This window comes from Xenopus laevis, chromosome 5L, assembly GCF_017654675.1.
Source record: "Xenopus laevis strain J_2021 chromosome 5L, Xenopus_laevis_v10.1, whole genome shotgun sequence".
NCBI classification, from domain to species: domain Eukaryota; kingdom Metazoa; phylum Chordata; class Amphibia; order Anura; family Pipidae; genus Xenopus; species Xenopus laevis.
In genome coordinates this window covers 4,101,851-4,128,760 of record NC_054379.1, presented here as the reverse complement: position 1 = coordinate 4,128,760, position 26,910 = coordinate 4,101,851, and the positions used below count along the sequence as shown (strand labels likewise).

Sequence of the window (26,910 nt, the reverse complement as noted above, 5' to 3'; positions counted from 1 at the left end):
TTCCTCTAAGAATATAATGGGAAAAATTGCATTCATTGGTGAGTTGTGGTTTTTTTCTGTAAAATGTATTCTTTCTTGAATAATAAAAGGCATAAAGAGCTGACCGAGTGCCACCATAGACATTAGAGAGGTTGAAAAATGTGTTCCCTTGATATTCATATATTAAAAGCACAGGAATGCAAGTACAATATATATATACAGTATATATATATATATATATATACAGTATATATATATATATATATATATATATATATATATATATATATATATATATACATATATACATATATATATACTGGACATGTAGCTTAATAACACCAAGATAATTCCACATTTTTGTCAATCCATTCAACTCAATAGAAAAATTGCTTAGCAGCACATGACACCATAGGGATTGCAGACAAAGGGGCCTATTTATTATGCTGCAAATTTATCAAACACAGCATGCTCCTTATTGTAGGAAATTGCTGTTGAATCAACATATGACCTGCCTTACTCATTAAGTCCCCACCATCCCCAATTGTTACAACTGGAATATGTATTTTGTATATTGCATTTCTGCAAAAGAGCCAAGCTTGCCTACTACTGCCAACTGCTTCAGCTGCCACATTATTTGCCAAAGCTACAAGATGGGGGAAAACTCAAATTATTGGGGAGGGGTACCAATATATTAGGTACGTTCAAGTGGATCCAATGTCTTTGTGGTTCGTACATTACTCCATAGGTCTTTGAACTATTCCCTTTAATGAGATTGCACAAAATAAAATGATGCCTCCTATGATCTCCCAGTATATAATATTGTGCTTTTGACCATAATGTTTATCTAAACGTATCTCTTTTTTTTAAACAAAGATGGTGTATAGTTGTGAATTTGTAATTTGCCTGCATTTATCCAAAGTGTCCTTGAGTACTATACCATGACGGTTTATAGCAGTTGATGCCAATTTGTCTAGGCTTAATGTATTCCAGAGACATTCCTTCTGCTGAGGGTCACAGTTGAGAGGAATTCCCAAAGCTGGTGACTTGTTTTTCACATTGACAGGCACTTAACCTGCTCATATTACAGCATAATTCTACCTAACAGTAATAGGGGTGTCCAAGGCCTTTCATGCAGGTAATGGGTGACTCATTCTAATATTTCTAATATTTTATATCAAAGAGAAATATATTTCAGCAATTAAAAGAGGATGATATTTTGGGATACCTGCATTAGTATCCACTGGGGAAATATATTACACACCCTCCTTGTAGAAAAATGCTATCTGTTATAAAGATTGTAATACTTTTTGGAACATGCACTACAGTTACAATTTTTGAGGTTTTTATATCTTATTATCAGTGGTTTTCACTTGGTTTGTAGAATACAAACTATTCACTATGGCAGATGGGTAGCCCAAGGGTCTTACTATTGACCATAACTATTATTTCCCAGTGTTCTCTATGCATCAGTCCCAATTTGCAGGCTCTTAAAAGGATGAGAGGCATTGACTGAGACCATGGTCTTACTGTGGTAAACCAAAGCTATTATATTCCTATGGGACTGGATATGAAGCCATGATCACATAATATAATATAATATACCCCATTGTTTCATATGGCTATTGTCACGTGGGATTCACATTTCACATTTTTATTTGCTGTTTAATGTCTGTCCCAATCAAGTCAAATCAAAACCAGAACGTTCTAGTGCCTTTCTGCTGTTTCCATATACTAATAGATGCCTTTATTCACCAACAGGCCATGGTTGGATTTACAACTGGAAAGCCCCAGATTGAAGACTGTTTGATAAACAGTTTATTTAAGGGTTTATCTAATCTAGACCTTTTTATATTTTTATTTAAACACAATGAATTTACAATTGTTCAAGATCAGGTACAGATAGTTCATAATAATAGCCCTGATTCTGAGCTCAATCATTTAGTCCTTCTTGGTACTGCTTCTATATTCATTTAAAAGGAGGAGACATACTCACCTAGACTACCATCTATGATGTGGGCAATATGTTAATTTATATCCATGTAATAGATCCTAACAGTAGTGGATACTAATGAATAGGAATGTCTAAAGAAAAAAAATATTTACTTCCATTTGAAAATGTGAATATTTGAACAGCATTTTAAATTAAGATGATATTTTTCTATCCAGGCTTAAAATGCTTGATAAATGGTTCATTATTATTGCAATTGTGCACTGGAAGAATTGCATCTATTTAGTGATATTAATACCGCATTCTCCATTATCTCAGTATCTCTCTGCCTGCCTTACATTGTGTCTGTAGCCTACTGATTGACAAATTGAAATAATATCATACCGCATTAAAAACCAATCCAAACTATTTCTATAGACAGTTCAGCACTCCTTCTTGATCTTTCACAGCAAAAGCCTACAAAATATTTTCATAGGATCTGTTGCATCCGAAATAAACAATCAAACCTTAGCTCTGTGCTAAGATTTATAATACAACAATAACTTTCTTCACTGCCACACCACCCTTGACCTACACCAAGAACATCATTTGAATGTCAGAATACATTTATGTTTAGTTTAAATCTATTTTTTTATTGAAGACTTCTCTTGCTATGAAGCTAGAAATGTTTATAATTCTGAATGTGAATCTTCTTAATCTTTCTTATATTGTATATTCACCATTATTTATATATGTGAGGTAGCACATTTACATAAAGAGATATGCTCTTCTATTGGATGCCTGTAGATGTCTTCCTGATTGCTTTGCCATTGTTATGCCCACAATATTAATTTGATATATATATACTCATAAACAAGCTACCATTCCACCCCAACTGGGGAAAAGGGAAACTAAATATAATGCTGCAAAAATTATGGCATAATCTAGCATCTGTAGTATTGTGTATCAAGCTAAACCACAGTAAACAGGTTTTAGTGTAATGGCAGGTTAGGCTTTTAGATGGTAGGTGATAGACGTTAAGAACCTAAGTAGATCTTAGACAAACTATTTCTTGCTCTCTTTTACAATAATATCTTATCCTTCAAGAGTTAGCTTTTTCTATGTTATGAAAAAAAATTGAATCTAGAAGGAACCTACAAGCTACAAAGAATTTTTTTAGAATTTCCATTATATGATGAATGATAGGTCAGGCAGGGGCTCACTCATTATGACTAATCAATATCCGTAAAGGATTGATCACCAAGCACTCATGTGCGGATATTCTTAAAAACTGCAGTAGCTTGGGGAATTCAGACTGGACCTGTAAATATTAACGTTCTCTAACTTGGTTTGTAAGGGCGAATGCATGAATGAATGATGAACTGTCATGTCATGTATTGATTTCCATTGTTACAGAAAGAAGGTATAACATATGGGACCCCTTGATGCGCAGCTGGATGCTTCCAAAGTACAAATAAAGGTGTATAGCATCATGCTTAATTTTCCCATCTTTGTGGGGTATTCAGGTAAATGAGCCTATAAATAAAATAGAGTGGACTGTCTAAGATCCTCAGGTGACGCTCAGCATTCCATATGGCTAAAAATCACTGATATATATATATATACATATACTCACTCTACAACATATTAACATGGTAAAAGATTTACACATTCTGGAATATATGTAGTAGGGCTGCAAAATTTGGTCAGACAAAAGACACCTACATCCAAAATGATTTCATATGAAAATACAATTACTTTATAAAAGGTAATTACATAAGAATTACCTGGCCCATAGAATTTGATTTCATCTACAGATTTCTTGAGTATAACGGCAACTGGCTGTGTTCCTCACATAGTAAATTCACTACTTTTATTTCAGCCATGGCCATTTAATCCTAAATAAACCCAAAAGGATTATTTTGCTTCCAATAAGGAATAATTGCTTGTTAGCTGGGTTCAAGTATAATGTAATGTTTTATTATTAGAGAGAAATAGGAAATCATTTTTAAAAATCTGAAATTTTGATTAAAATCGAGTCTATAGGAGATGGCCTTCCCAGAAATATTTTTTTGGATAATGGATCTCATAACTATACCTGAAAACTAGGCCATACATGAAAGAATTTATTTAGGATCTTGAAAGAAACAATGAGTTTGAATGAACAAGGTTGAGGGTGGCAATGGAATGGAACTTATAAGTCTTGATTTAAAAGATAAGTAACACTAAAATATGGAAATATTGTCATAAAAAACCTTGCATTATAGAAATGTAAGGTTTTCTTTTAAAAAATATATATTGAATTGTGATGGGTGAATCTGAACCATTTTGCTTCTCTGAACATTCTCAAATGGTGAATATTCGCCGATATGCATTGAAGTCTATGGGCAACACATTTTTTGACATGCAACAAAAATTTTTTTGATGCCCAACAATTTTTTTCAGCCATTGAAGTCTATGGGCATCAGGTAAGTGAGGTATGATAGCAGTGAGTTATAGTTTATGGGCACTTCCAGTTCAATAAAATTGTTTGACTGTATGATGTGATGCTTTTATTACTAGGGCCCAGGATTATAAGAACCATGACAGCAAGACTTTTTAGTAACACCCTAAAGGGGTCAGGTATATACTAAAAAAATCTAGCCAAAAATTGGGATGCAATGCAGAAAGTTTATGGCTAACTTAAAGGGATCCTGTCATTGGACATGTTTTTTTCAAAACGCATCAGTTAATAGTGCTACTCCAGCAGAAATCCATTTCTCAAAAGATTTTTTTATTTTTAATTTTGAAATCAGACATGGGGCTAGACATTTTGTCAATTTCCCAGCTGCCCCAAGTCATGGGGCAGCTGGGAACTGATTCATTTTGAAAAAAACATTTTTTCCCATGACAATATCCCTTTAAGAATGAAACTAACACATTTCAGCCTGCTTATATCCATTAATTAATAATTAAATCCATAATTTGGGTTGCAAAAAAATCCATCCCTCCAAACAAACCCTAGTGCACATATATACACATACTTATACAGATCTATCTATACACTCATATACAATATGTCAACTAAATATACTATTATCTATACTAACTTATTGTAGCGCTTAACATCACAATAGCCTTGGATATTATGCTTGTTCAAGAAATTACTCAAGCTCCTCTTAAAGACATTAACAGAAACAGTCATCACAACATCATCCAGCAGGGCATTCCCATACCTCACTGTCCTCACGTGAAGAACCACCTCAGCTGCTTCAAATGAATGTTCAGTTCCTCAAGTCTACATATTGAACTTTTTGTAACAAGTGTAAATAAGATCAGCATACCAAAGATCTTAAACAAAAATATGATATGCATTGTTTATAAATACACCTAATATTCCAACTAAGTTTATTGATTAGATCTAAATTAGGTCTAAAAAATGGCACCTCAATGCACTCCAACCAGCATTGAGTGGTTCTTAAGGGACCACATTGTCTGATATACAATTATTTCTCTAAAAGATTAAAAAGCAATTATTTGTTGAGGCTGGGTTTAGCTGTTTTCAATCAATATTCTGAAGCCTGGATTTATTTTTTGCATATTGCATATAAAAAAACAAGTATCAGTCCTGAGGCTCTTATAGGGCTGTTTAATTAGTGTGTAAATAATGCATACAATACCATGAAATGGATATGAATAATATATGTTCAGTATTGCTATCTTTGCCTAGTCACACACATCAGGCAATGAGGTTGCTCTCCACTTCTTAATAAAAAGATGGATGTGGCCCCTAACACTATAATAATTTTCCAATTACTCCCTAATTTTGCATTTATCATTTTCTAAAATGGCTGTTTCTCTAGAAGGTTCAAAAGTGTGTACCATTTTTCTAGTGAAAAACTCTTCTTATCATGAGGAACAGAAGACAAATATCAATATCATAATTTGTTTAATTAAGACAAGAAGCATAGCTATGTGAAGCATGTAATAGGCTACAATGAGCTCATGATACATGGAAAATATTTGGGACAATAAAGCAGTTAAGCGGTAATAAAGTGATATAAAGCAGGTGATATATAAAGGATGCAAAAATATTCTGTAAAACTTCGCCCTTGTCAAAGCAGGAATAATGACAAGGAACAAAAGAGTAATGATGCATTTAACATACACCAATTCAGAAAGAGGCTTAGATATTTATAGGAACCTAATTTTGCAAGATTCAGAGATCTCTATTTCGATAATGTAATGTTTACCCCTAAACCTCGGAATCTCATGATTGGCTCTTTAGTTCATTATCTACATATTACAGTATACCTTTCTTTCCCCCCACTTGTCTATACTGATTTCTTTCCAGATCTTATCCAACCAGCCAGGAGGGTCATAAGTCCCAAATTGGATTGCTTAGCTGATTCTTATTTTCTCATTGGGAAATCACTGGCCCATGCTAGTTCCCATGGGTGCACATGGTGGGGTGGTGGGGACAAAAAAAGTGTGGTAACAGTTAGGGGCCCATTTACTTAGCTCGAGTGAAGGAATAGAGGAAAAAAATGTTGAATTTCGAATGTTTTTGTGGCTACTTCGACCATCGAATGGGCTACTTCGACCTTCGACTACGACTTCGACTTTGAATCGAACAATTCGAACTAAAAATCGTTTGACTATTCAACCATTCGATGGTCAAAGTACTGTCTCTTTAAGAAAAAACTTCGACCCCCTAGTTCGCCACCTAAAAGCTACCGAAGTCAATGTTAGTCTATGGTGAAGGTCCCTATAGGCTTAGCAATCTTTTTTATGTTGAAGAAAAATTGTTCAATTGATGGATTAAAATCCTTCGAATCTTGAAGGATTTAATCATCCGATCGAACGAATAGCGCTAAATCCTTCGACTTCGATATTCGAAGTCGAAGGATTTAACTTCGACAGTCGAATATTGAGGGTTATTCGACCTTAAGTAAATTTGCCCCTTAATCCTGTTTTGCTAACCTAAAACGGCAGATTATTTTAAATTAAAAAAAAATTCAGAATAAAAAATGGCAAATATCATTCTCAAAACATTCCAAAGGATCCCGTTTCACAGTTGGTTCACAAAGCAAAGAGTATATGCAAACACAAACAAAGCACACATCAATCTTTTATGACTTCTGCATGATATTACACTAGGTGAACTCATTTAAATGTTGACAGACTTCACTGGCTGAGGGAGTTACAAGCATTTGGCAGCAGGATTTGCTATACATCTATGTGAAAAATGAGCCCTTGTTCTTTTTATGTGCATTTTAATAAATGATCAGATTTGAATGTTTGCATTTTAATACAGAAATCTGAATTGCAGATTGAGATGTAGGCATATTTTGTGTTTGGATGTGGCTTTGACATTGACAAAGATGTGCCAAAATATTAAACACAATTGGAAACAGATGACAGGCAGTATATTCACTAAAAGAAATAACATTTTAAAGCTCTTTTATGAAGGAGTAGAAGTAAGCACTGGCATACAAAGGAGCACGATATTGCACCTCATTGAGCACATTTAGCTCTTTCTCCTTCTTCTTGTGTCCTGGAGCAAGGCTCAGGGTGTGCAAGGGAGTAGTGTACTTCATCTCTGCATTGAGATGCCATCAGTTCATGGATCTGCATGTGCTTTGTACAACAGGCCTTCCTTCTTGGGTCTCAGGAATGACAATTAAGTAGTGTGGATGAAGATGCCCTTTTGCTTCTCACTGAACTGCACCTTACATGGCAAGTGCAACTTGTGCTCACTAGTGTCCCATTGAAAGCTAGATAAAAATCTTTGTGCCAGTAGTGGTGCTTAGCAGTTTCTATAAAAAAATAATTTAAATTTACTGCCAGAGGAGTTTATAGCAGAAAATATTGAGATAAATTCTGACTGTGTTAAATAACCCCCGTAATGTGTTTCTGCACTGAACAGCTTGGGAATGTTTGTCCCAGTCTCAAGTGATCATGTGTGTCCTTCCACACATCCACAGCTTTTATTTAAGGACACCTACTGTATAGGTCACTAAATCGAAACTTCCTTAAATATATAGTTGCATTAAAATGCTTTAACTTGAGGCATGGAAACATAATTATGCCTCTTTATAGATTCCTGGTAAGGCCTCATCCAGTTTTGGTCTTCAGTCTTTAAGAAGGATATTAATGAGCTGGAGAGTGAGTGCAGAGACATGCAACTAAACTGGTTAAAGGGATGGAAGATTAAAAACAGTCAAGGTTGGGGTTATTTTTTCCTGTAGAAAGTGAACTTGCAAGATTACATGATTACCCTTTACATTAGAGGATATTATAGAAAGATAGCTGTGGATAATTTTTCCCTTAGAAAAAACAAACAAGAGCCCCCCTCCCCATAGACTAGAGGAACAGAACTTTAATTTGAAGCAGAGTAGGGGGGTCTTCATTGTGAGGGCATAGAGGTTATGGAACAACCTTCCGGGTGATGTTGTGATGGCAATTTCTATTAATGCCTTTAAGGTTGAGGGAGGGGCTTGAATGATTTCCTGAACAAAAATAATATCCAAGGCTATTGTGATACTATAATTTACAGTAAGTAGAGATATTGGTATATTTAGTTTATATATGTGAGTGTAAATCTGTGTATATATGGGATAATACTATGTGGTTCTATTCAACCCAAATAATGTAAATATGTAACTGATAACTCAGATCTTTCCATTTCAGGTCTGTTTTATCTGTTGATTTTTGTTTGAATCTACTATCTTATAAATGTAATAAGCCTGTAGATGTATAAATGTTTTTAGGGATCAAGGCTGACATGGCCATCTATTTTTCTTTCTGATAAGAATGCTCTTTTAAATTCTAGAAGAAACATGAACCTTCTAAAATTTCTTTGACTTACATGGTTAACTGACCAACTCGTTATAAAAAAAAAAAAACACACATTTGAATGACTCATTTTAAAATATGCTATGAAAATATATTAGGTACAGTAGGTTACAACTTGTGTCTATTACTAATTAGATAATGAACCACAGCTAGTAATTCCTAAGAACGATCTTTAAAAAGTCATATTTAGAAAGCGGCAGGTTATTTCAGATGGATATTACACAGTCACCAGAAATTTAGAGCAATACATTCTAGATACAGCATATCTACATATCTATCTAAGCATTTGGTGCTTTTGCCTTTGTTATCAAACAGACAGGAAATATGTGATCATTGCAAGGCAATGACAGTATTGTAATTATGATCCAAAGACAATGTATGGTTCTCCATATACATTTAAAGCAGATGCTGTTTAAGCACTTGAAATTCTAAGACAATTCAAAATAGTCTACATTTTTTTGCATGTTTATGCTTTAAAGGAATTATTGTTTTTTTTTTCGTTCTGCAACTCTTTAGGTCATGGAATTAAGGGAGTTATTTAACAAAATCAAAATGTTTCTGATGTTTTAAATAAAAAAAGTCAGACCAAACTAGAATCCACAATTTACCCTTCTGTATCATTAAAAAAACACAAAAAACTCAGATTGACAAAAACAGCGACTTTTCCTGATTTTTGTTAGAAAACTACCATTTTTTTGGATTGTCGTACGATCTGACACCCGAAAAGTACAAATTTTTGTGAAATTGGAAATAGGATCTCTGCTATTGACTTCTACAGGACCTCAACAGGCCTGCAGCCTCAGGGTATAATAAATCTCAAATTTTTATTGTTTTTACCATTTGGACTTTAATAAATAACCCCCTTAGAGTCTTACCTAGGTTGTTTGTACTAATTACCCTAGCAACTGTGTAGAAGTAGGAAGTCAGAATGGAAGATTAATAGCAAATGGCCCAAATAAAAAGATAAGCAGTAAAAAGTAAGTATAACAATAGAAATATATGCCTCAAACCCATAGGGATTTATTTGGGTTACCCTGTTGTAAAAAAAAAAAATCTTTAAAATGTCAAGTTAAAAAATGGGTTTCAGTGCTCTGAAAAAATCAGTGAGCACAAAATGTTGGATTTGTTATCCAGTAAAAGAAAAAAGGTTCTCAGTGCTTTTGCAAGATATTGTTTATGCACTTGGCCACGTCCACTGCATTTACTAGCTGGTCTCCCAGCTTTTAGATGCTGACTTATTTGAATTTTTTTAAGCTTAATATGTCTCTAACATTTTAGTTTTACAAACTTTCGTTTCGGAACCAAAAAAAAACTTGAATTGCTGAAAAAATTCAAATTCAAATATTGATAAATCAGCTCCTAACTGTCATGTGCCTTTTTTTGCTCTTGAAATCTAGTGAGTACAGATTTAAATTTCCACAGGAAAACCAAGGTTAGGATTAAATTTTAGCCAAATAATTATTTAATAAAGTAAAGGATTCAGTTTGCCAAATCCAAAAAGAATTGGGTTTTGTGCATCCATATTCGAAACCCTGTTTTTATCCAGTGAATTTACTATAATGACAGCTGGGTTTGAAAAACAATTCATATAGTTGAGTCAACTTACCTTCCTTTAACTACTTCTTCCAAAGAGTGAAATTGGACCTGGCTTTGATATCAGCAGTGATGTCAAAATCATGAAGTCTGCTATTTATATGTCACAAGCTCATATGGAGCTGAGGTCATACTGATGCCATTATTTTAATATACACGTATGATTCTGTATTTGGGCTGCATTTTAAAAAACTGTGTTAAATCTTCCTTGTTGTTTCTCCTATAATACCAGTATAATTGCTCCTGTTGCAAAAATGAGTGGCTAATACCAAAAATTGGCTTTTAGTTAATCATGTAAATTGTGTACAGTAATATGAGAATCATGTGGATTTGGTGTAGGTCCTACAAACCCACCACTTACGTTGGTACAAAAGTAATTCAAGAATATACAAAAGAATTGTATTGTAAAAGACTACAGGACAAATTAAATCATATGGGTTACTAGATATGGGCAGATTTTAGATTCAAAGCTGACATTATTTCCAAGGCTCACTGGTATCTATTGTAGTCTGTATGATGCAATTGCATGCGATTAATACTAACAAGCTGAACAGGTGCAATACTAGGTGCAAGATGCTAAGAAGTTTGTATAGGCAGTTCTGACTAAAAACCAAAATAATTTGGAGGCTAAATACCTTTAATGAAACACCATAAAAATACAAAATATGGATTTCAACTACATAAAGATGCAAAACCGGTATACTGTAGCTTTCATCAGAAAGTAACAATCAAGAATTATGCTATAGAGCCATAGAATAAAGTCACAATAGCAATTTTGTCAAGGTTTATACCTATTCAAAAAGCTTTAACTTAGCCAGACAATGATCGTTCTTCATTCTTAAATGACTTCTATTCAACTTGGAATATTTGTTTCTATTCTATGCTATCCATTATGACCTTTAATTTCTACTTTACTTGCCAGCTGAAATTTAGCATTATTTTCTATAACTGCTGAACTCCAGGGCACGCTTACGTCTGACTCGTCACCATGCGATGCCATGCGATGGAACTGAATGTGAAATTGCAGGTGCTAACTATAAGTATCCGACTGTCGGTTTTTCACGTTCAGTTCCATTCTCTTCTGCACATCTGACACATTGAATGCGTGTCAACGCATGGTGATGTGTCAGACAACAGCGCACCGCGGAGTTCAGTCCTAAGGGTCTGAAGAAGTGATTCATTTGAAAAAACTGAGACAAAAATTAGTAACCATTACCCTACCATTCAATAAATAAGCTCAATCTCAATGTCTTGGTGGGTTATTGCTCTCCTCTATTCTTATAAATACTAAACTCAAAATTGTCCCCTAACTGTAAATCAGAGTTAGAAATTTGCTTTTATCTTAGGAACTCCCCTTGACTCAAATCTAATTTTTTTGCCCCTATAGTAATAAAGAGGCCTTTATACCAACCAGCCATAGTTTAGCAGGGCCAGTAATTGCCAATTAACAAATTACAATCTCTATTAATCATTGTAAATATTTTTTTTGGGTGATCCAAGTATCAGAGTTCGATTAGTGCAGAGTTTCCATTTTGTTTTTTGCCATTATGTATCTTCCTGATATTAATGGCGTAGTAACAAGTACTACAGCTATCCTCTACAGAAACATACTTATACAGTACATCTTATAAACTCATATACATTATTGTCATCAATTGTAGTATGCTTTTCTATTATTTGTAATTAACAATATTTTCATAGGAGGATCATACTATACTTGTTATTTCAAAATACAGAACAATGGTCATTCAAACTACTTGGAACTGATGAAACTGTATGACTGGTGACATGAGAATAAAATATTTTAATTACTCTGAAGTGTTTGGTTTACAAATGGAAAGTGAAATTCAAAATCTAATTGACATGGTTTCAATTTCCTAATTTATTGATCAATTTGCTGATTTAAATTTTCAAAATGCAGCAAACTTACTCACCAATTGTCACCTTGGGAGTAATTACCATTTTAAATATAAGTTGATTATCTCTTGTTAATTTCAAGTTACTGACAGTTTACAGTATTCAAAATTGCTAACATGGATACCTGTGGGTAAACGTGTCCTCTTTTTCTCCTGTGTATATTTGATGTTCCTCAAATATAAGACACCTACCTGATTAAGCCTTTGAGCAAAATATTTTAACATTGACACACGTTAAGTAATTTTTTCATTAAGAAATAAAAATGTGGTACCTTTAGTTTTGCCTAGAAAATAGATGGAATGATTCCATGAGGAGAAAGCATTTCCAGACAAAAGAGAACAGAGAAAAAAGAAAAGAAAAGTAAAGACATACATGAATATATGAAAATGCAACAGACTGTTAAAATGAAACTGATGATGAGATATCTTTTCATGATCAAGGTTAAGTTATCATGCATTTATTAAGTACCAAGAGTCCTCATGCACTAATAAAAAAACAGACATGAAGAGATTTGGGTGACACAAGCAAAGGCTAGAGAAGTTAAATGAATACACAGAAAGACCTTAATTTCAAAACATCAGAATTAGGGTTGCTCTTTAATGACCCGGTCAGCCATGCATTGATGAAAAATAATAAACAATAATGAAATCTTTACTCAATACAATATGATAAACTGATTGTAATCTCAATCTAAATCACCAACATTGTTTTGTCTAGCTGAGAATTTCTATCCTGTACCCTTAGCAGATAACCATATCGGAACAATACACGGCTGTTTTTTTTGGTCCCAATTTGGTTCAGTTATTATATTGCAGAAAAGGGTATAAAGAGTGAGCAGAAAGGAAACAAGGATGTGGCTAAAGTAATGTGCACGGCTTTAAAGCATTTGCCCATCTTTGCAGTGAAGGACTGAAGCAGCTACAGAAACAATAGGAGACAATGAAAGCAGAGTGGAAAAGGAACAGAGCCCATACCTTGGTCGCCCATCATCAGGTGCGCCAGACCTTAAAGGGAAACAAGAGCATAGTCAGCAAAATACAAGGGAGCATGGGAAGATGTTGCCACAGTGACAAAAATGGTTTGTGACAAGCAATTGTTCTTCCTGTATGGCATCTGTCTCTTAATGGGAAAAACCATTTACAGTAATTCCATCCCTGGCAGACACACTCAGGGACAAAAAAAGAATTAAACTACAAATCAAACACTGGATGATCCTGCATGGCGGAATTTTATATCAACATATTACTTGAAATGAAAAAAAGAACAAGATAATTATTTGGCGTCTATAAGAAATAATTATACAATCTGCCTTTTGTGACATCATTTCTTTCAGTGCTCTTTCTTTTCAAATTTCTAGGATTTTAGCAGAAAATAAGGCATTTAGCAGAATCTTTCAAATGGGCTGGTTCTGGTCTTTTTCCCCTCATTAGGAATGAGTGTTTCAGATAATTGAAAAAAATCCTTAAACACTGAAATGACAATGCTGGGAAGTCTCTTTGTGAGGAGAGAAGGGCCTGTATCAATGGAAAGTAATATGTGCAAACCCAATGACCGGTTTTTCTAAAGGCATTGTTTTAATTTGTAGGGTTTTCTTTGGTGATGAATGTGTGAAACTTTTTAAGAGTATGACTCATATAGACAATGACGATACAGTAGAACAGGTCAAGTGGACCAGATGCCGGATTTTGCTTGGAGAAATAGTTTGCAGTTGAAAGAAGAAGTAACAGAGACAGCATGACTTCAGGAGAAGATAAAACTTGGCTGAGATTTAAGTCCAGCATTTGCAACATTCTAGAATTTAAGGACTGCTTCACTGTGTCATCTGCAAGTTTGGGTCAGGGAAAAACCAGTAGAATAGCTAAGAAAGAGATAACAAAAAAAGAAAATATACCCTATTTATAGGCTAATATTATGCCCCTTGTTTTGTCTCTACCTCATTGTGTGCTCATAACTGCCAGATTGATTTTCAGGGGAAAATAGTTCATTTCCTGAAAATGTTATTTGATGGGGAAATCAAAAGCTCACCTTCAGGATCGTTTGTTTTCATTAAACTGAGCCTGGACCACCATTTCAATTATTCAGATATCTAAGCCTATTGTATGTGTAAATTGCATTTATTTTTTCCTTTAAGAAAGGTCACTGAAATGTTGGGTTTCGACATTATATATATATATATATATATATATATATATATATATATATATATATATATGTGTGTATGTGCGTTGAAAGCTATAGAATATGTATAACTATAATATGAATATATATATAATATATAGGTGTTCTAACAAAAGTCATATTTAATATATTGAGAGATGGGAAGAGCTGCTGTCCTGACTAGGCCACCAAATAAGAAATTATGAGAAATGACTGAATTACATTAGGCCCATATGATCCCAACAGCTCTGAAGGACATCCATGGTCCTATGTGGCTAGTCCAAGGTAAGTTGAGTCGCCATACTTTAATATCTCTATATATTTGAGGGACAGCAGATATAAAATAAAACCTAAAAATACGGTATATTTTCCTTTATTTTTCTGGGGCTTGCTATTTGAAGCTCTTATATGCAAAATATGTATTTTCTAATACTAAGGGACACGTTCTTGTGCATGCCTATACTATTAGCTTCCTATAACATAGGCTAAAGATAGATTGTGCAATTCAAGCAATATTTTATCTCATTTTAACAGTACTTCTGATTTCAGTTCACCATATGAGGAGCAATTAGAAATCATTACCAACTATACAACCTTGAAAGCTATGAAAAGCAGTGTATTGCAGAATAAAGAGGCAATTACCTGTTCAAACTATTTTCCTATCACATGCTACTTACATCAAAAATATTCTTTATTGGTTTTTAATGGCCCTAGTAAATAAAAAATATAAATGATTTACTTTATTTTAATTACTACTGTCTATACATACTAGACCTACCCTAGACAGCATGGGGTGGTTTTTTGAGCCTAGGTTAAGAATCCCTGTTTCTAACTACAATGGAATCTTAATACATCTATCTTTATAAATATAATTCAAGAAGTATTCAGAAATATGGATTCAATTGGTCAAAATGATAAGGATTTCAGCTATCTGCTGGTCATGTGAAGAAGAAATCAGTATTAGCAAAATTATGCAATACTGTACAATGGCTCTAAACCATAATAAGGAAGAGCAATGTCCAGATATGTCTTAAACTAGTGGCTGTCTGAAAAAACAAGATCTACTCTTTGACATCCCTGCATTAGAAAGTTGGTTACCCCAGGTCCTAGTCAGGATGACTAAAAAGTAATATATTCTTTTTAATTTGTGCCACATTCAATAATTAATCCAAAAAGTAACAAAATATTTATGTTAAATTGTTGAATTATACAAAACTTAATATTATAACTGTACCCTACTGCCTTAAACCTTTGAAGCTAAGCTTAAAGATTTTCTCTGCAAATATATATTTGCAGTCATATCTGAGTTTAACCATCAAGTATTACTTAAATTCATGTAGCTGGCCCCATTATGGATTAGATTACATTTTAGATGGTTAGGAGCACTATGGGTTGAAATGTTTCAGTAGGCTAACTATGGGGATCACATGGCTCATTTCAAAAGTACTATACAGATTCCATGGTAACTGTACTCCAAACTCGTTCAGGCTACTTAGGCTGTTTATATATACATGTATAATGTATATAATGTAGTTTAGCACCTGCTAGCCATTATTTTATTCAAGGGTGGATTTTGTAACCTTGAAATGAATCAGTTGATCACTCAGATTCAGATGTTTTTGCCTTTGAAAGAGATTGTGTTTGTGAGTGATCACCTTGCCCCAAGGGCATTTTCTTGTGATGCATGGGATCTTTATGATGTTTATTTCCTCATATTTCCCACTCATTGGTGTTAGTTGGAAATATTTACTTAGTAGTTACCGTTTAGCACTAGTTGCCAGATTTCTCACCAAGACTATCCTGGAGAGGAACTCAGCATATTCTGGTCTTACTGCATCTCATGTAAAAAAATGTAAAGACAAGTTTTTCCAAAAGTTTTATCTATTTCCATCTAAACTGTATGGTTATATGTATGTTGCCCTTTAAAATAACTGGCTTGGACCTTGCTATTTACCTGCATACCTTTCCACATAGTAGACCATTCCTACTAAATATCAAAATGTCGCCATACTCTTGCATGTGATCTACTGCACTAATACCTTCTAAATAATAGGCTGGTTATTCCTCCCATGTGTAGGCATTTTTGAACATTTCACTGAAGACACTTTGGACCCATCTTTTAGGTTGGTTACATTTTAACCATATTTAAAAATATTTTATGTCTGTTATATTAGTATATGTAGCTAAAATAATCATTAATACTCTTTTTTTATGTTTTAATGCCCCTTGGTACTAAAGACAATGAGGTTAAAACTTAACAATAACATATGTAGCACGTACTGTATATGGGGCATCTAAAAATAATTTGCCTTAAAATGATATCAATTTATTTTAGCCTGCTAATGTCATGCTAAAATTGTAAGTGTCTGCAACATTACTAGGCACACTGCAGAATGTGCTTGGCACAGCAATATGGTACACAATCTCAGCTAAAGATAAAATAAATCATACTGTACTGCATTTTTCCCTTTCAGATATTACAGTTCTGCATTTAACTAAGATACTTACCATTGCTAACTAAAATCATAAGCTAAGGAAAACTTAAAGGGAGAGAGCTAAAGAAAAGAAGAGGTTGAAAGCACCCACCTTCTACACGGTTGTCTTCTGTAAGCACATGACAGGGAAGGAGAGAAAAGGAGAAACATTCAGTAAGCGGCATGCAGACCAGAACTTGCCATTGCATGTGTTCATGCAAGGCATCAAACACAACATGCAAATGCTCAGTTGCTACCATTCAAAGGGCGGGGGAAATAAAAGCAACAGAGAGGGTGGGTTCCACCTTTGGAAAACAATCTAGATGTCAGAACAGCTTGCCATTTCTGCAATAATTTCAGGACGTGTGTTTATTCCAGATCTGTACACGGTTTAGATATCTTAAGTGTGTTGTCATTATAAAATCACATAATCCCCCAAGATATTTTTTTATCATTTCTACTCCCTTTTTCTTCTATTCTATGGAATTCTACTAAAGCCTCTATATGCTATGATGGAACAAGCGTGAAGAATGGAAACCTTAAGCCATTCATGAGAATCACTATCTATGTTATCATTAGTCTTTCGAGACAAGCATTTTATTATAAAGATATCTAAAATTACAACATGACAGCACTGATGTATTAAATGCCACAATATATAAGTAAATATTCTTTTTTTTTTTTAGCAATCTCTTACTTATCAGTACCCACTGTTCAGACACAAATATATAAATGTAATTTTTATTTCTACTAACATGAAAAGACAAGTGTTTTATTATAATGATATCTAAAAACAGTATGACAGAACTGATGCATTACATTTCACAATATAAAAGTACATATTCCCTTGTTTCAGCAGTACCCACTGTTTCAATGCACTAAAATAAAAATGTAATTTCGATTTCTACAACATTTTCATTTGTCTATCAAAGGTGAGAAATACAGTTAGTGATGGGCGAATTTGCGCTGTTTCGCTTCACTGAAAAATTAGCGAAATTCGCGAAACGGCGAAAAATTACCGAAATGGCGCCGGCGTCTCGCTTTTTACGCCGGCGCCCGTTTTTGACGCCGGTGACCGTTTTTTACGCCGGCACCCATTTTTGACGCCGGCGCCTGTTTTTGACGCTGGCGTCCGTTTTTTCGAAGTTTTCTAATTTTCGTGGGCGTTTACGCGAATTTTCGTTTTCACGCAAATTCGCCGCGAATTCGGGCCTGGCGAATAAATTCGCCCATCACTAATTACAGTGACAAGATAAGTGCCATGGTTCAACTATGGGAACAAAACCATGCTCTTCCCCATCCGAAAAACCCTGCCCTGAGGAACAAGATGGGAATTCGTTCTTTGGACAAAAATACTACATAACCACTTTTACTCCCATATAAGCAATCATTTTAGAGGCCTGAAACTTCAGATCAATGCTTAGGTGACCAAATCGAGCTAAGTCATTGTTAAAATGAGTAAACCACACAGAAACAGACAGCTTTATTTTTGCTATGAAATTCAAACGTTTTAGTAAATATTGGCGGGAAAATGGTTTGAAGGTTGAAATACACCTCCCATTGACTTTTGTAGATGATCTCTAGGCTTTAGGTGCCTAAATTATTCATTTTGATTTTTTATTGATTTGTTTGATAAATCCTGAAAATTTGAAAAGCTTAACCTGAATGGTAAATTTTTCAAATTTTGGTAAAACAAATCTAAAAATTAAAAAAAATGAATTCCTTAGGGGCAGATTTATCAAGGGTCAAATTTAGAGTTTAAGGGAGTTTGTAAAAACTCCCATAAACTCCCATGAACTCGAAAACCAACTAAAAAACACCCAATTGAAATTTATAAAAAAAATCAAATTTTTCAAACTTGGGTGAATGGGATTGACACACAAACTCAAATTCAAATCGAATTTTATTGACATTTTTCCTCCAAAAGAAACTAGATTTCCAGGAAGGCTGCAAACAACTCCACATTGGTCCCAGGATGTCCCCCATAGGCTAAAACAGCAATTTTGCAGGTCTAAGGTGGTGAATAGTAGAATTTGAATTCTTAAAGGGTCAGTACATGAAAAATTTCGAAAACCAAATTCACATTTTTTTAAAAACTGGAATCAAATTTAAACTATTGCCTAATCGAATTCCACAAAAAAGTCGAAATTTTTAAATTCAAAATTAAAATTTTCACTTCGACCCTTGATAAATCTGCCCCTAAGTGTCAAAATATTTCTCTTATTCCATATAACCTTTATTTAATTATCTATAATCAATTATCAACATTGTCTACATGTATGACACTACACAAGTTCTACTACAAATAACAAATATGTTTCTACCCAGATCATAAATTGTGTATGAATATTAGGTTTGCAACTTTTTAATTTCTATATATGTTCAGATTTGCTATATAAATCTTTATTTTACATGGATGTGTCCTCTGCGGAACATCTACATGAATCATGTTTTATGTCTTTTATATTACCCAGGGCCAGGTTCCTACTAACAAGTAGAAAGGCTTTAAATAAGTGTGATATGACTTGTGTTCCTAAAACCACTGTTTTACAAATCCATTCTGTATTTAATTATTGATATGAACTTCTTTAAATAGTCTCTTAATATCCATTAAACGACCTACAGTGTCTAATAAATACATTCCTGTTTGTTGTGATCTTGATCCCAGTTCTCGTGATACAGGATCTGAGGATAAATCAGTAGTGTATATAATATATATATATATATATATATATATATATATATATATATATATATATATATATATATATATATATATATATATATATAATTATGTATATAATTGAGCAAACCATCCAACTGCATCTCTCAAAAATTTGCAAAACCTTGGAAAAATTGTGAAACATTTGTAATCATTGGGCATATTTGCATCTTTTTTGTGCAAAATACATTGGAGACAACTGGTGGGTTTTTTTTTTTTGCAACATCTTTTTCTGAGCAAAATACTTTGGTTAATGGGCATTCTTTCACTACATTTTCCAAAGCAAAAAGTTGCCACAGTTTCGCAAAGAAAAAAATAAAAATGCAGAATTTCACCACGAATATACACTTGGGGAAAATTTCACTCATCACTAGTATTCAGTAATAGAGTGTTTGCTTGATGATATGAGTCAAAACTTTCAAAGCACCTTTTAGACATAGACAACCTTAATTTACTTAAAATATATGGATTTCCAAATCTATAACTTGCAATTTTGATCAATAAAGTGACTGTAGCTAGTCGAAAATTCTATATTTTATACCATTATTATAAGTCCTACTTGACCACACAAGATCTTCCAGCTCACCACATGTAACCTCTATCATTCATTAGGCCAAAAAAAGGCATTACAACTGAAGCAGATCATACATTTTATTTTGATATGAATTAAATAAAAACCAGCTCTATTTCAGTTAGCAAATAACAACAAAGCAGCCTCATAATTAGCTTGTAAATTCTACCTTCATAGCAAGATCTCAATGGTATTTTTAAAAGCATAGAAGTGCTACAACTGGATATTAGACTGCAATCTTCTGCAGTGCATTGTTACTTAAAATCTCATTAGCTACTTACTGCTGATCTGAATCAATAAATGGTGAAGTGAGGATAATCGCTGTCTAGTGATTTTATGCTAAAAAGCATTTACCCTTTTATAAATTTTGCTTATGTATATAATTGAAGAGGGTTTATTTTGGTTGTGGAAAATCAGCAATAATGCTTCTTAGAAGTAAATACAGTTTACATTTTGTTCAATGCCCTGCGTGTGAATTACTGGTGCTGCTATTTTTTTTCTTTGGTATGTCAGAGTTGAAATTAATCAAAATGTCCAATGATAGAAATTTGCCAATACACGTTAATATATTGGGACAATAGCTTCATATCATTCATTGTTTTCTTTATTAATACAAGGTGACTCAGAACTGAAACAATACACTATAGTGCAATTGAGTTATTTTTTTTTATTATTTTAGACTTGTTTGTTGGAATTATTTCTTGAAACCCTACACAGGACTTTCAACCAATGAACACTGAGTTGTCAAAAATGAATAATTACAGCAGCTAATTGAAAATGAAAAGAGAAATGTTTTGGGAACCAAGATAGTCCAGGTATGGGATCCATTATCTGGAAACCCATTATACAGAAAGATCTGAATTATGGAAAGGTTGTCTCCCATAGACTTTATGTTATCCATATAATCCAAATTTGATAAAAAAGTATTTCCTTTATCTTTGTAATAATAAAACAGTGGCTTGTACTTGATCCCAATTAAGATATAATAAATCCTTATTGGAGGGTTTATTTACTGTTCAAATTCTTTTCTAATAGACTTTAAGGTCTGAAGATCCAAATAAAAGAAAGATCCATTATCTGGAAAAACCAAGGTCTCAAGCATTCTGAATAACAAGAGCATCCTTAGCAGCATGGCTACTCTGATGCTCTCCAAAGCAATGTATTTTATATTAAGTTGTAACTGGGCAAATGTACACATATGAAACCAATTACCATGGTTACCATATCATAGCCAGGATACATTCTAATACTTTATCTGGAGTAATAATTTAGCTACTGTATAGGTGATCATGTGTCAACTTCTCTTCACAGCATGAAATCCAGATATTGATTAACGATGACTAAAGATATGAATGTGGCTAATATTCCACCCACATATCTACTTGCTTCTATGGAAACTTAAATAAGGACTACGCTCGTATTAGTATTTGATGAGCATTTAAAAAACATTTTTCCCATATTTTTTTAAGGATATTTCTGACAAAAACAAGTATGTACCAGCTACTGTAATTGGTTTTCTATTTGTTATTGCCAGCCATGGTGCTCATAAACTGACGGTACTTAGTTTTAAATATTATTTTGTATTAGTAGGTTTTTGAGGTATTCATTTTTTAGCTCTGAGTTCAGCATCATTTTTCATTCATACTTTATTTTTTATTTGGAGTTTATAATAAATCTCATGACATTCATATTTTTAGGTGCAGATTTATCAAGGGTCAAATTTCGAATTTGAAAAACTTTGAAATTTGAATTCAAAAAGACCAACCTAAATTAAATCAAAGGTTTTTTTTCGATCTAATAGGTCAATTTTTGATCGAATTCGAATCGTAGGAATCAAACTAATATCCCATTCAATCGAATTTGGTTCTAAGTTTTTCCAAAAAAATCTTCGATTTTTCAAAGTCCACTAATTGAACTCCAAAACAGCAATTCAAATGTTGAATTTTTAAAGAGACAGTACATGATAAATTTTAAAATTCAAAAAGAATTTGGACTATTCCCTAGTCGAAGTACACAAAAATTAGCGCAAAATTCGAATTTTCACTTCGACCTTTAATAATTCTGCCCTTAGAGTTGGCGAGTTTAATTGTTTTTTCAAAAACCACTAAAACCACGAAAATTAGACTTTTGAAAAATAGGCCCACACGTAGGGGCACCTTTACTTAGCTCAAGTGAAGGAGTAGAAGGAAAAAAAACTTCGAATTCAAAGTTTTTTTTTGGCTACTTCGACTATCGAATTGGCAACTTCGACATTCGACTACGACTTCGAATCGAACGATTCGAACTAAAAATCGTTCGACTATTCGACCACCTACTTCTCCACCTAAAACCTACCGAGCACCAATGTTAGCAATTTGTGATCAAAGGAATATCGTTCAGTCGATGAATTAAAATCCTTTGAATCGTTAATTGATTTTTCCTTTGAACGAATTGCGGTAAATCCTTCGACTTCGATATTCGAAGTCTAAGGATTTAACTTCGATGGTCGAATATCGAGGGTTAATTAACCCTCGATATTCGACCCATAGTAAATGTGCCCCCTATTGATATGCCCAGTCTATGGGCGCCATTTTTGCATCTGAAACTTGGCAAAAAATTACGCTTTCTCACTATTCAGGATAAACGTTGTGAATGCACAGAAAAGTTTTCACTTTTGGAAAGTGGTTAATAATATTATACAACATAGTTTCGTTTTGGCAACACATATTTTACTTTATTGATTTAAAACGAACTGGCTTGCCAGAGGCATCTATTTCTTGCCAATGACTACCGTGCTAATTTACGCGACATTTCCTAAGCAGTGTAAACTTTAACCCCTTTGCTATCTATCTTAAATGTTGTGCCTGATTGATGAAAGTACATTATTTGTAAAGGTTTCTGCAATTGTTTTTCCCAAATAATAATGATAATATAAATCATACATCCTGGTCGATCCTAGATCATTTTCCAGTAAAGTTATTGCTGTTTTCATTTCATTTATAACAAAAACAGGAAAACTGGTCAATAAGAGAAACGTTGTTCAGTGTAATCACATTACACCATGGAATGCTTCACTGCTTCAAGATATTGGACAAAACTCTCTAGTGACTTTCTATTTTATCTGAATACTGAACTTGCCAGCTACACCTGTCTATCTACACAATACTTTATTATTGGCAGGTTCTCAGTCAGTAATTGAGCTACTGTACCTCTTGCCCTTTGGGCACTATTCTTCTAATGTCATGCTTGCACACCACACATTTAACTCCTTGCTTACCACACAAACACGTATAACCATTTCTTAATCTCTCTTACATATTTAGCTATTATATGATACAATACAAAATATAATTCATACCAGTTATCGTTCAAATGTTCTAGCATTAAAATGCATTCTTGTTATAATTATCCTTAGTTTCTGTTGTGCCAACATGTTATAAAAACCATCATCATTCATATCAGCCCCTGACCCAGTGATATGTCTCTGTCTAGCACGATTCGATCTTCAAAAATAGTCATCTTTTTAAACTAATATTGATCTTTTCCTCTTGCACAGAGACTTCAAAAACTAGGGACTTGATCCAATTTGATGAATGCATTGGTCAAGTTTATAAAGACATCTTTTGTGAAATTCAAGGTGCTTCCTGGTCTGGATATTCATGAAATTACAGCAGAGTTACAACCTCGTCAATATTTTATATATTTGTAAACATGTATGTAATTATAGAAATGTTTGGTCAAGTACCGATCAGTAATAAATACAGTGACATTACAAGGCATTAAAAAGGTGATTATACATGATGTGAATATGTATGTGACCTGCCTGAACTGCCATTATGTACCTTCTACATTATGGGGCCGATTCACTAAGGGTCGAATATCGAGGGTTTATTAACCCTCAATATTCGACTAGGAACTAAAATCCTTCAACTTCAAATATTGAAGTCGAAGGATTTAGCGCAGATAGTTCGATCGAACGATCGAAGGATAATTCCTTCGATTGAACGATTCGAAGGATTTAAATCCAACGATCGAAGGAATATCCTTCGATCAAAAAAAGTTAGCCAAGCCTATGGGGACCTTCGGTAGCTTTTAGATGGCGTACTAGGGGGTCGAAGTTTTTTTTAAAGAGACAGTACTTCGACTATCGAATGGTCGAATAGTCGAACGATTTTTAGTTCGAATCCTTTGATTCGAAGTCGTAGTCGTAATCGAAGGTCGAAGTAGCCCATTCGATGGTCGAAGTAGCCCAAAAAAACTTCGAAATTCGACGTTTTTTAACTTCGAATCCTTCACTCGAAGTTAGTGAATCGGCCCCTATGACTTTTATATGGTTTAAAATACATTTGTAACCTGCATGTAAAAACCAACAATCTAGATTATGAGAAAGAAAAAAAAATTGAACCTACAACTTCAAGATGAAAAATATGTCAATATACAGTAAGTCAGGAGAACAATTTTATTTTTAAAGTTGAATAAATAAAGATATTCAAAACAAAAGCAGTTTTTGTTGTTTCTAGTGATGGGCGAATTTGCGCCGTGTCCCGTTTTTGACGCTGGCGCCCGAATTTTTGCCGCGAATCTTCGCGGGCGTTTTGCGAATTTATTCGCTGGCGGCGAATCGCGCAAATTCGCCGCGAATTCGCGCCTGCCGAATAGATTCGCCCATCACTAGTTGTTTCCATAAATTAATGGGGAGGAGGGAGTTTTTGAGCACAAAAAAAACAAATTGATCAAGATTAATCAAAATTTTTTCTGAAGATCACATTTTTAAAATCTGGAATGAAAAATGTATACAAAATAATTTTAAGATAAAAGTACTCATTGCCCTAGCAATTAACTAAAAGGAAAGGGCCTTAAATCTAAGTAAGAGAATAATTTAATAAATATTTAGCCATAGATATTTGTTTGAAAACAAAGTTCTGCTAATGTCAGAGTGAAATAAAAGTGCATAATGTTTATGATTTAGCTAAAAGCCAGATGAATTCCTTCTTTCATTGTGCCTTTATCATTCACTGCATAGTTGTGGTAATTATAATTTGTCTACTTCTGTGCCCATTGTAACTCAAGTAGGATAAGAAATGAAGCAAAGCTTTATTGCTGCTCAGCTGATTCCTTGTGCCATTCAATTCATTTTCTTAAAGAAAGTACAGTAAAAATAAATTGGTCTGAAAACAAGTATGGCTGCTAATTAAAATGTGGCATAAACATACATTTTATTGCATGTGGCACAGAGAAAACAATTAGACAAATTGAAGCAGCTTGCTACAGCAACTGAAAACATTTTACCAAGTTAGAAATTTGAAAAGAAACATATTTTTATTTGTTGAGGGACATCTACTGTATTTTATACTCCTTTTGGAAAAAAAAAACCATTGGAAAATGTTTTTAGAAGTCAACATGCTTATTCATATAAGAAGGAAGCAAGGAAAAATGAAGACTGTTCATAAAGGATGTGCTGTAAGCCAATAGTCAAATAACACCACTTACATTTAGGGGGTTATTTACTAAAATCTGAAATTATCTCATATTTTATGAAAAAAAACACAACCAAACGCCTATGCCCTATTGGAGCATATTTATTAATTAGAAAACCCGATTTAATTGGATCATAGAAAACTTGATAAAATCGAGTGGAAACCTGAATCTTTCAAATTTTTCAGGCTTTTTCCAGAATTGCTCAAATATTTAAGTTTTTGCCCCAAAACCAAAAAAAGTTGGATTTTTGAGCTAAACCCATCGCAGACCAGGAAAATTTCAGATTGAGATAGATACCTCTCTCAGTGACTTATACAGAACCTCAACTGGTCTGAGATGGAAGATTTCCAGATTCTGGCTTTTTGCAGCATCAGGGTATAATAAATCTCAAGAAATTAGATTTTTTTTCTGAAAAAATACGAGTTTTCTAGTGAAATAAAAATCAAATTTTTTGAGATTTTAACATTCGGATTTTAATACATAACCCCCTTGGAGACCACCAGGCATAGCATTTGATGCTGTAGTAAATTGGAATTACTCCACTGTTTACATTATCCTGGATCTAGATTTATAGAGCCCACCAGTCAGTAATCATACTGCACATTTAAGAGATGATTCCATATGTCTGTACTGAGCACTTCTCTAATGCAGACTGCATGGGTCAACTAAACTGTGCAGCTGCAAGCAAATAGGCAAAGGGATCATTCTAGTCTGAATTGTAAATGTTTGAATATGACATGACTAAATGATATTGTTATGAATACAAGTAAGAAAAATCACAAGAATCACTGGAACATTACAAAAAGGGGTTATTCCCTGTTGCATCTATAGCTCTGGAATCAACAAGTGTGTGTGCTTGAGTACACTTATATATCTCAGTAATTCAATTTCTAACAATAACCCATGTCCCATCTGTAGGTACTACAAATTACTAGTTTAGAGTATACGTATGTACAGTATGTATTTTGATAGACTATTGGGTATCAGTTTCAGATAGCATGGGGTGGTGTCTATTGCTCTACTGAATTGAGTTAGTGTGCCAGTGATTGGATGCACATGTTCTAAATATTTTATCTTTCTACAAAATAAGAACGAAATATCAAAATACTAAAAATCTCATTATGTTGTAAATAGCCTACTAAATTACTAATTCCCATAACACCTGGTATAGGTAGTCACTTTTTAAACCTGGCAAACCCCTTTGAGATAAGCCCTTATTATATGCATCTGTTGTGCCATGATATTCACACACTTTCCAAGGTGATCTCTTTTT

The 26,910-nt window shown here is 33.7% G+C and overlaps 1 protein-coding gene across 27 annotated transcripts in view; it reads right to left on the bottom strand.

Annotated features, from left to right (window-relative positions):
* Window positions 1-26,910, bottom strand: part of LOC108716082 (neurexin-1) — an 861,870-nt gene that overhangs the window by 749,353 nt on the left and 85,607 nt on the right. For 14 of the 27 annotated variants that reach the window (XM_041562467.1, XM_041562483.1, XM_041562470.1 and 11 more), the window contains exons 3-5: window positions 17,000-17,017; window positions 13,231-13,260; window positions 12,528-12,539 (exon numbers count right to left, since the gene is read on the bottom strand). The exons of 5 other annotated variants lie outside the window; for them this stretch is intronic. In XM_041562467.1, coding sequence (XP_041418401.1) covers window positions 12,528-12,539; window positions 13,231-13,260; window positions 17,000-17,017 — 60 coding nt within the window. The remainder of the gene's footprint in view (window positions 1-12,527; window positions 12,540-13,230; window positions 13,261-16,999; window positions 17,018-26,910) is intronic. 8 more of the 27 variants (XM_041562453.1, XM_041562461.1, XM_041562469.1 and 5 more) reach the window with 3 other exon arrangements.